The sequence below is a fragment of the Talpa occidentalis genome, unplaced genomic scaffold, assembly GCF_014898055.3.
Source record: "Talpa occidentalis isolate TD23 unplaced genomic scaffold, MPIMG_talOcc4v2.1 talOcc4.2, whole genome shotgun sequence".
Taxonomy (NCBI): Eukaryota; Metazoa; Chordata; class Mammalia; order Eulipotyphla; family Talpidae; genus Talpa; species Talpa occidentalis.
Window position 1 is genome coordinate 19698066 of NW_023602073.1, and position 11614 is coordinate 19709679.

The 11614-nt window shown below is 39.0% G+C and overlaps 1 protein-coding gene across 1 annotated transcript; it reads right to left on the minus strand.

The window, feature by feature from the left end:
• Nucleotides 1-3150: 3150 nt before the first annotated feature.
• LOC119253555 (olfactory receptor 2G3-like) lies at nucleotides 3151-4086 on the minus strand. The gene has a single exon (XM_037521063.1). The coding sequence runs from the start codon at nucleotides 4084-4086 to the stop codon at nucleotides 3151-3153; it is 936 nt and encodes a 311-aa protein (XP_037376960.1).
• Nucleotides 4087-11614: the final 7528 nt, after the last annotated feature.

Below are 11614 nucleotides of genomic sequence, written 5' to 3' on the forward strand. Positions count from 1 at the left end.
CAGAAGGCTCTAGGTATTAGCCTTCTAAGGGTGAATACTTTTATCCAGTTTGTTATCAGAAAGAAGCCTTTCTGCTTGTGTGGGCCAGGGGCTATCAAATTTTGACATACATTTTTTGAGAAAAACAAAATATAACTTTTTATTTGCAGTAACATTGATTTACAGCACCATACATGCTTTGGAGATACACATCCATCCCTCTTCAAATGTGTGTTACGACACCTCACACCCCACCAACCCACCCATCGTCTTCTAGTGGAATCCACTGGACACTCACAGCTCTTTGTTGAGGCAGATTTTCAAATTGTTCTGACTTTAGTCTCATTCACAACCTGCCTTCTGACATAACATAGGGCTTACTTTTGTTAAGCTTCATTTGCTGCTCCAAAATGGGACAGAACAAATATTTTTATTCTCACTGCCTTCTTCTGTCTCCCAATCTTCTGAAAACAGATGTTTCCTCTTTGCTTGTATAAGTCATTCACTCCCTTCCATTTTTAGCTTCCAAAAGTTTTTGATCTCTTCTCTACTCAGTTCTTTTGCAGTTCAATTTTCCCTGTCAATAATTTGATCTTATATTTAACATAATTTATATGGACTTTAGAAAGGAAGGGAAATAAGCACTTTGTTCAATTTGCTATGCACTGGAAACTCCCTTGCTCTTTTAAATAAATCACTTAGGTTTATGGCAATAACATTAAAACAGTGGGAAAATGTGAACTTGAAAAATCATGCTTTAAATAAAATAGTATTTTATTTAACAAAGTGTTGTATAGTATGAAAGTATAATGTATTTTTTTATTGCTGATAAACGTCTTTGGAAGCCAGTGATGCCCTCTGCCTTGACACATTCCAGACATCCTTACTTGGACAACAATTTTCTTTACTCCACATACATTTGTAGTTTGATCTTCTCATTCACAGAACTTCTAAGTCATCAAGTTATCTGTCTTTAATATGATATTCTCAAACACATAGACAATCAATATACTTGGCCTTTTGTTTAATTTTTCACCTATTCTGAACTTAAATTGGTTTGTTAATTATGTCATTAATCATGAAATTTATTTCACAGGAATATTATCTATTATTTTTGGAAAGTGCTAGCATTGTCTAATCCTTCAAAGTTATAAACATAGAGTGAGCATAAATTATTGACATGCATTTAATGAAGAAGTCATTGAAATGCTAATCAATGTTCTTTGTGCACAAGGTTTCATCTTAAGGGAAATTCTGAAGGGCAGAGATCACAGGTCTATTTTATCCATCTAAATGTATTATTGGCTGAGTTTCATTACAAGGAATTAAGTAAAACTTATATCAGAATGAGAAAAGGTCACTGTGCGGATAATAGAAAGAGTTGTAGTTATCAAAACTGAATTTTAAAAATTTGTGTAATTGTACAGGTGAGTAAGGGATCAGGTTGATCCAGCTCTAAAAGGGGACTTACCACTCAGCATGCATCTGATATTGCTGTAGTAGATGAATCCAGATTGTAGATTGGGAGGTAAACATTATGACTAAACGGAGGATGCCACATACTGTTTGGATAAGGATATCTTTCCTTAGAATTTGTGTGAGGAATACTTTTTCTCCAAACTGTAGGAATGTAAAACTACAGATTCCAAAGCAAGACTAAATGTTATAATTGAATCACAATCATTATAACAGTTGAGTCAAATCTTTAGGTCACAGTAGAATAATTACAATTGCTTGGTCTATGACAAAATATATTTAAATCAAACAACCAACATATTCCTTCAGATGTCAAAAGCTGAAATCATTTGATTTTCACAGGTGAGCCTAGGAGAGAAGTAATAGTGACTATTGAGTACCCACATAATGTATTCCAAGAACAATAAATATACTTGCCATCAAATTCATGCAGTCTGACACCATGCTTATTACCAAGTTCAACAAAGTTTGCTAATGATGACAGACATTTACTGTCCTTATGCCTTCTGACACCTAAAATAGTCATAACAAATTTTTGATGTCCTCATCATTTCAGAAACTGAGAAACTAAGGATCAGAGATACTAAGTAATTATCTACAGCTCTGCAAATGATAAATGACTTAGACAAATTTAGATACTTCAATGCTATTATCAGCATTCAAGCAAGTGTCTCATGCTTTCTCTAAGTTAGTGAAAAAGTAAATCACTTGAGTTTCCATATCATAAAGGCCAAAAAAGTGATTGACTTATTTTCCCCTATTTTCAGGTGATTGTAATTTCATTCAGATCTAAGTGTAATAGATAAGGAATTACTGAGTAAGATTTTGTATTTTTACAGATAAAAGTAATAAACATGGATTAGGGAGAACTCCTCTGATCAGAGGATAAGAAAGAAGGAAAGATGCTAATTGATATTTACAGATTACTTCCTGCCAGCTATTTTAATTGTAAGACCTATCCAATCTTTTGGTCAACATAATAATAAAACCCATTCCTTCTTTTCCTAAGAAAAGCTGGATACACAAAAACAGAAAGTTTAATAAAACTTGCACAATCTCCAAATGGTTGTTGTGGAGATGAATTCAGTTCTCAATTCTATGGTGAAATCACTTCTCTCTACCCCTCTAGGCAAATGAAAACTTTGTGTTTGATAACTAGTACATTTAGGGATTAATAGTTTGTTTGGGTTTTTTTACAAATTTTTAATTATTGTTTGGGAAGGGGATAAATGGTAGAAACACATAATATAAAGGTACAGGAAAAAATCAATAAAAGGTTAAGGAAATAAAGGAAGAGTTAAAGGAAAATGGAATAAGAAAATAAAGAAGGACAAAGAAGGAAAAATAAGAATAAAGTAAGAAATGGAAAGAAAACAAAGCAAAAAAGGAGACAATAATAAGAAAAGGAAGGAGTGATTAAAAACAGGGAGGTTAAAAAAATACAGAACAGGAAGGAAGGCAAGAAGCACAATGATATGAACAATAGAATTTAAAGTGTTTGGCGACAGGGTCCAGATGAAGCCTGGGAAAGAGACCAGAGAGGACAGAAAGGTCAAGCAACAGGCAATGACGCAGACTGTGAAGATGGCATCCATTCCTCATTGAACCGTAAAGCTCCTCAGTGGAGGAATACCCAAGGTGACCTTCAGTTTCATTTTGTCACAAAACTTGGCCACTATGTGCTCTGCCTCCTTGTTATGAGCCCTTGTCTCTGTGAAATAGTCTCCCCAGCGCTCCCTTCACATCTTTATTCCTCAGCGTGTAGATGAGGGGATTGAGGGTTGGGGTCACTACTGTATAAAACAGGGAGATAAATTTCCCATGAGTATGGGCAAAAGAGCTGTTGGGCTGGCCATAGATCACTAGAGCAGTGCCATAGAAGATAAACACTACCGACAAGTGGGATCCACATGTCCCCAGAACTTTGTGCCAAGCCTGGGCTGACTTGATCCTTACAACTGCCCTGACTATTAATCCATAAGACATCAGTATCAATAACAAGGGCAAGATGAGCAAAACTAATGAAGCAACGAACACTTGGACTTCATTGGCATGGATGTCCACACAAGCAAGCTTAATCATTGAGGGAACCTCACAGAAGAAATTATAAATGCGCCGTTGTCCACAGCGAGGCAGCTGGAGGGTGACAGTAGATTGGATGAGACAATTTCCTATTCCACACAGCCACACAATCCCTGTCAGAACCCTGCACACCCTGGGGTTCATCACGGTGGCATAGTGCAGAGGTTTGCACACAGCAGCATAGCGGTCAAATGCCATGACCACCAGCAGAACACACTCAGCAGAGCCCATTGCCAGAGCAACATAGAGCTGGACCACACAGCCCAGGAGTGTGATGGTCTTGGCTGGTCCCCTGAGGTTCCACAGCAGCTGGGGGACAACACTGGTGGTAAAGCAGATATCTACTAGGGAGAGGTGACTTAGGAAGAAGTACATAGGTGTTTTGAGTTTAGGGTCAATGGAGGAGACCAAAATAATGAAGGTATTTCCCACCAGGGTCAACAGATAGGACACCAAAACTACAACGAAGAGTATCTTTTCCAGGTGGGGCTGGTCAGAGAAGCCCACCAGGATGAAGTCCTCCTTGGCACTGCTGTTGGTGATGCCCATTACCTGTTCAGAGACAGAAAGTATTAGAGGAGCTTAGAAGGAGTGACTGGTTGGCCACTGATGACAATATCAGCCTTTTCAAAGAACTATTTGAAAGAGTTGAGAGAAGGGCCTCCCTCCTGGTGCAAGGGGTTAAGCGTCAGCAGCTACTGCAGCATGAGTTTGATCCTGTCCTGTCTCACCCACTGCTCCCCTCATCAGTGTATTTCAGTAGATCCACCTGTTACACTCCCCACTCTGTCTCTCATGAATGCTCTCACTCACCACACCTCTGGCCTGTACCCCAGTTCTTATATGCATAAATAAATAAATCTTGGGGAAAAAAGAAAGAGTTGAGTGAAATTGCAGCCACATTGGGGCACACTGGCTATCATCCTGCTGAAGCTTCAGACAATGACATGAATGACAGGTCTCTGGAAAGAGAGGCACAGGAAGGCTAATCAGGAAAGAAGAAACTTCTTCTCACAATAATCAGGAAGAAATTAAGATAAAATATATCACAGAAAAAAATAAAGAAGAAAAAAGAAAGTCAGACAAATAAAAATACATTCAATTTAGTTTATAGCTATGACAAATATTTCAATTTAAATGACAAGAAACAAAGTAATGAGAGTACAGATTTAATGACAATTGTAAATAACTTTTCAGTTCCCTAAAAATAAGCTTGAGCTGACATTTTTTTCAAGAATTCATGTAACATAAATGACAGCTTCTAGAGATGATAGAGGTTATTTTTGTGAAATATTTACCCTAGAAAGTAGTAATAGTAGCATTCACTTCTAAATGTTGAATGACTATGCACATAATCTCAAAAGAATATTTCCCTTAGTGATTAGTTAAATAGTTTAGTCCACAGCACATCAGGATGCATGTTCATGCCATGAATGCAGAAAATGAGCTCATTACCTCCTTCCATGTGATAAAATAGAAAGGACACAGGTTTTAGGGCCATATAATGAATATAAAGTTTGAATCTGAATGGAGGAATGAGAATCAGGGAAAGAAGGGTTGTAAATGAATGAATGAGCCTGTCTCAAGGTACAGCACACTTACTAGAATTTCTTCTTCTAGGAGAGAACTAGCTTTTCTGAAGCTCCAGTTATAAGCAATAAATATGTTAAATAGTCAATTTATTCACACATACAAACACATTTCAAACACATAAAAACACAAAAGACTGTCACTGTATTTCATGTTGGGACAAATACGTACTTTCTACACCTCGTCAAGTCACTCAGGTCTCAATATGTTTCCCTAGTAGACAACTGCAGAATAGAATTTGTTTTATTACTTGTTATACAACTTAACCAAGAAGGTAAAATAAATTAAGCTGTTCTCATGATTGTTATCAAATGATCTAATCAAATGATTATACCTAATATTTTAACTTTTTTTTAAAGAAACTTAGAAGTCCATGGAAACAAAATGAGATCAGGGGTCTGGACATTCAACATATCAGCACCAAGAAAATGAATGTTCTCTCAAAATAGTGAAAGACAAACATAATAGTAAATGAGAGTATAAAAGGACCATTAAGGAGGAAACCAGTTTACAAATATTTCTCCTAATTCTAATAAATATGCTTACAACTACAAGCATACACATCCATGCACACAAATACATACAGTCGTCATCCTCCCATTCACTCATTCAAGGTCAATTCTCATTTGCTTCATCAGTGGGGGAAAGAAGTCATATCTTCTATCAAATGAATAAGATAAAATCCAGATGTGCTGATCTCTTTAGTCCTGCTTCAGGTTCTACTTTATCTTCCCAGTCCAAGAAGAATTTCCCTTGTGTTTCTATTGCCTACCGCCCATACTTGCACACTATCTCAACAGAAATGCCATGAAAAATCAGTTCACATTCTTGAACTAATTCCTTATTTATAAGAAAATCTGTTATCTTATTTAAGCTTGCAGAAAGCTTGTATTCCACATGATGTAGAATTGAATGACATAGTGTATCATATGACCACCAGATTCAGAGGTAATCACATTAAACCTGAGTCTGAATTCACCATTGAATATTAAGAATCATAGGCATGATGCGGATGGGAAGCCAAGGCATGCCTACAAGTGAGAAAGGCAAGAGAGAGGAATTTCGCCGCCTTCCTTTGCACACAGATTGTCATCTTAACATAGAAAAGAACTTGGACCCATTGGACTCCAGTTATTGTTACCTTGAAATGAGGAGTCAGTGGCTGAGGTGCACATACTGTTTGTAGGGCTATTACTGTAGTGAAGATCCCTGAGGATCAGCTCATCTGGAGAGACTGGAGAGGACAGAGGACACTGAATCTGAAAAGTTCCCAGAGATGTGGGTCTCCTAAGTGGCAATTAGTACTGGGCTCCGTAGTATCCACAGAATTGTCCCAGGGGCTCATTCTGAAAGAAAATCTTTGCCCCTCTGACCTTTAATTGCTGTTTATATCTAAGGCAAACCACAGAGGTGTTTAACCTCTGCCCTCATAACTTGCCACTATTGAGTCGCTGTCTCGTTTCTGTCATTGTCAACATTCAATTCCCATCACTAATATACTACGTATTAAATATACATATTATACACATATCCCGTTGGCTCATTAGTTTAAATTATTTTCATCACAGCTAAATGTTCTTTCCCCTGTCTTTTCATTACATTTCCCTTGGGAAAGTACCTGCCTGGAGCATCTCCACAGGGCCATCTCCTCAATACTATAGGCATGAAATTATTCCTGGAGATAACACATCAAGTATGTAGAAATATGCCATTAACAAATCACTGATCGTTTTTAATTTTAAGTGGATTCTCACTTCTGCCCAGATATCTGTCTACATGTCTCCTGGTATTTGTCTCTCCCATCTCCATGGCACATATTCAACAAATTCTTAAATACCCCCACCCTGTATCCCACATTGTCCCAAGCAGGTTCTCTTGGGTTCTAACTACCAAGATAAAACAGTGGCCCCAAAAGGAGACTTCATTGACTTGCGCCTGCCACCTATAAAATAATCCATCATCCTAGTCATCCTTTGTACTTTCTTCAGGATAAAGGAACCTCTTTTTCTCTTAGAATAATCCTTCTTCCAAGATTTTATTTTTTTAAAGATATATTTACTTGTTCATACAAGAACTGGGGTGTAAGCCATAGTTGCGGGGCAGGGGGTCGGTGAGAGGATTCACTAGAGAGAGTGGGGAGCCAAACAGGTGGATCTACTGGAATAGACTGCTGAGGGGAGCAGTGGGGAGACAGGAGAGGTCTACTGTGCCATGTGGGTAGCTCTGGCCAGAGATCGAACTCATGCTGCAGTGGCTGCAGATAGCTTCACAGTGCTGTGCTTAGCACCTTGCACCAACAGGGAAGCCCTGTTTTTCTTTTTAAAAATAAATATTTTTTTCTTAATAACATTTTGAGTAGATTCATAGATCTGGTCTTTACTACAAAAAGACACATTTTCAAAATTTTTTGTGTTTGCTTCTTGAAAGAACTGAAATCATATGTGTGTACAACACATTTTCATTAATATTACACCAGGGCACTTTTACAAAGGAAATACTACTGTGATTTTCACACCCTGATAAATGCTTTTCAATTTCCTGTTTCAATATTAAACACTATTATAATTCCCTAATCATATGCAAAAATGCAATGTATTGTGTCGATGCTATGATGTTGTGAGGATCCTGATGATGGGCAGTCATGATAGTTACTTAAGTTCTCAACCACTTGGTTATAAAGGCACTGAAAAAAAAGATATAAAACAAGAAAGGCAAGGAAAGATACAGACCTGGCTGTGTGGAAAGTCCCTGCCTCAATCAAAATTAATATAACATACCAAAGAGAGATACCATAAGTCCAGGCACCAAAGTCAAGCAATTTGAGATGGTTATGAACTCCATGCCTGTAGCCCTGAAGCCTTTTCCACAGTTTGGCAAAACCCACCAGGGACTCTTTCCCTGAGATGTGGGGTCCCCCCCACCTCACCCTCCACCATCTCCTCCTCTTCCCCATCATCATCCCACACAGAAGGTTCTTGAAGCTGTCCCACCCACTCTGCACCAATCTCACAAACTTCCTACGTTCATTACCTTTCCCCTGTTTTGTTGTTAATTTCATTGTATGCTTTTATTATTGTAATGCAGGACACCCATCCCTAAATAAATTCATATTGTGGCTATTTGCCTTCTGTTGATTTGAATTTTGAGTGAAATCTTGCCGCTTTGGATGTATTAACATTCTAGAGATCCCAAACCTGATTACACAGTAGGTCAAAAATCTCTCTGTCTGAGTATGTACTTCATCCCTTCAAAGACATTTCATGAGTAGGCCTCCCCGGTGGCGCAGTGGGTTGAGCGCAGTGCTGTGAAGCTATCTGCAGGCTCTGCAGCGCCGATTCAATTCCCCGCTGGCAAGGAGAAACCACATGGCGCAGCAGACCTCTCCTGCCTTGCCCGCTGCTCCCCTCAGCAGTATCTACGGTCTGTCTGCCTGTTCTGCTCCCTGCTCTGTCTCTGGTGAATCCCCTCATCCTCCCGCACCTCTGGACTGTACCCCAGCTATTGTATAAATTTAAAAAAAGACATTTCATGAGTGTTGAATATTTATCACACACACACACACACACACACACACACGAGGTGTCATGCGTTTACAAGTCCAAGATTCAACTTGTACTTTCCAGACCATGTCAGCCATACTGTACATAAATATAGACAGAGAGGTAAGCAACCTGTATAGTATAATCTAGAGTTTGGAGTATTTAATATTTGGGCTCTTTAATAATAACTTTCTAGCCCAGAAAGTCACTGCTTCCTTTTTCTTTTTTCCTTAGGAATTTTGTTCCCTTCTCAACAATCACCACGGGGCTCCTCTCACATCCTTGTTCCTTAAAGTACATATAAGAGGGTTGAGGGTGGGAGTTGTCACAATATAAAGGAGGGTAAGGAACTTTCCCTGGACATGGCCATATGGTCTCTTTGGTTGGATATATATGACTGAGCTAGTCCCAAAAAAGAGGGATACCACGATGAGGTGGTATCTGGCAGCTCTTCTCAGGTCAGTGTATGATGGAGGAATACACTCTGGTGTACAGCTTTGTCTGTAGGTGTCCATGGTGAGGCTGTGGGGGGAGGTGTCTATGGTCTCTGGGTGGGGGTGCTAGAAGCTGAGCTCGCTGGGCTAGCTTGAGGTCAGGCTGCAGCTGCTCTGCCTTAAGGGTGAAGTCATTTTTTTTTAATCTACTGTGCTATTACTACTCTTGGTCAAACAACCATCATCTCTAGCCTAGAATTACTTTACTTGCCTACCTGGTTCCCCCAGAAGCTACTCTTGCTTTTCCCTTATCTACTCTTTTTTTAAAAAATAAATTTTATTTTTATATTCCCCATACAATTGCAACCCCCTTATTTTGACCCAAATCCCTCCCCTCCCGCCCCCCACCCCCAAAAAGTGTCTCTGGTACATAGTTTTTTGTTGATTTTGATTTTCTCTTTCTTATAGTTATTCATTTTCCTGGTCCCTTATTTAAGTTTTCTAGATTCCTGCTATGAGTGAGACCATCCGGTATTTTTCTTTTTCTTTCTGGCTTATTTCGCTGAGCATGATCCCTTCCAGCGCCATCCATGCTGCTGCAAATTGCATGTGTTTATCTTTTTTGAATGCTGAGTAATATTCCATGGTGTATATGTACCACATCTTCTTGATCCAGTCATCCATTTTTGGGCATTTGGGTTGTTTCCAAAGCTTAGCTATTTTAAATAGTGCTGCTATAAACATAGGGGTGCAGGTGCTCTTTGGAATTGAAGTTTCTGTGTCCTTTGGGTAAATACCTAGGAGTGGAATTGCTGGATCCTATGGAAGCTCTATGTTTAGTAGGTCAAAAAATCTACACACAGCTCTCCATAGTGGTTGGACCAGTTTGCACTCCCACCAACAGTGCAGAAGAGATCCTTTTTCTCCACACCCTCACCAACATTTGTTGTTGCTAGTTTTTTTAATATGTGCCATTCTCACTGGTGTAAGATGGTATCTCATGGTAGTTTTGATTTGCATTTCCCTGATTACAAGTGATGTTGAACATTTTTTTCATATGCCTGTTGGCCATTTGCCTTTCCTCTTCAGAGAAGTTTCTTTTTAGCTCTTCTGCCCATTTTTTGACTGGATTATTTTCTTTGTTTTTGTTGAGTTTCATCAGCTCTTTGTAGATTTTTGTGATCAGTCCTTTATCATCAGTGTTGCGTGCAAAAATGTTCTCCCAGTCAGTGGAGTTTCTCTTTGTTTTGGTTAGTGTCTCTTTTGCTGTGCAGAAGCTCTTTAATTTGATGTAGTCCCAGCTGTTTATCTTTGCCTTCACTATCACTGTTTTGGGTGATGTGTTTGTAAAGATGTCTTTGAGGTGTATGTCATGTAGTTTTTCGCCTATATTTCCTTCTATATATTTTATGGTTTGAGGTCTTATGTCTAGTTCTTTGGTCCATTTTGAGTTGGTTTTTGTGCATGGTGTGAGGTAGTAGTCAAGTTTCATTCTTTTGCATTTAGCAACCTAGTTTTCCCAGCACCATTTGTTGAACAAACTTTCTTTGCTCCAGTGCATATTCCGTGCTCCTTTGTCAAAGATTAGTTGACCATAAATCTCTGGGTTTATTTCTGGGTTTTCTATTCAGTTCCATTGGTCTGTGTGTCTGTTCTTGTTCCAATACCATGTGGTTTTGATTATTATGGCTTTGTAGTATAGTTTGAAATCTGGGCGAGTGATGCCTCCATTCCCTTCTTTTTTTTTTCAGGAGAGTTTTGGCTTTTTGGGGTTTTTGGTGGCTCCATATGAATTTTATCAATATTTGTTCTATTTCTTTGAAGAATGACATTGAAATTGTTATTGGAATAGCATTGACTCTGTATATTGCTTTTGGTAGGATGGCCATTTTGATAATGTTAATTCTTCCGATCCATGAGTAGGGGATGTCTTTAATTTCTTTGTGTCTTCTATTTCTTTTAACAGTGTTTTATAGTTTTCTTTGTCCTTTACCTTTGTCCCAGTATGTGATCGATCCTGGAGAATGATCCATGTGTGCTTGAGAAAAATGTGTACTCAGATTTTTTTGGGGTTAGTGTTCTATAGATGTCTGTTAAGCCCATGAGCTCTAGCTCCTTATTTATATGAAATGGAAGAATGAATAAGCACTCTCAAAGACACAGAAATAAAAAGAACAAAAAGGAAAGAGAAAAATAAAAGGAAAGAGAAGCACGAATGAAAAAGAATGAAGAAAGACTTCGGGAACTATCTGACTCCATGAGGAAAGGAAATATAAGAGTTATAGGAATCCCAGAAGGAGAGGAGAGAGACATAGGAACAGAAATAAAAAGAACCGGGCCTCCCTGGTGGCGCAGTGGTTGAGCACTGGGTTGAGAAGCTGCCCGTGGCCTCTGCAGCGCCGGTTCGATCCCCGCCGGCTCCCCGGCCACTGGCGGAGGGTCCCACATGGCGCGCAGACCTCTCCTGCCGCCCGCTGCTCCCTCAGCAGTGTACTTCCTGCCTTCTACCTGCTC

Coding starts and splice junctions, on each gene's coding strand:
- LOC119253555 (XM_037521063.1), bottom strand. CDS start 4,086: ATGGGCATCACCAACAGCAGTGCCAAGGAGGACTTCATCCTGGTGGGC.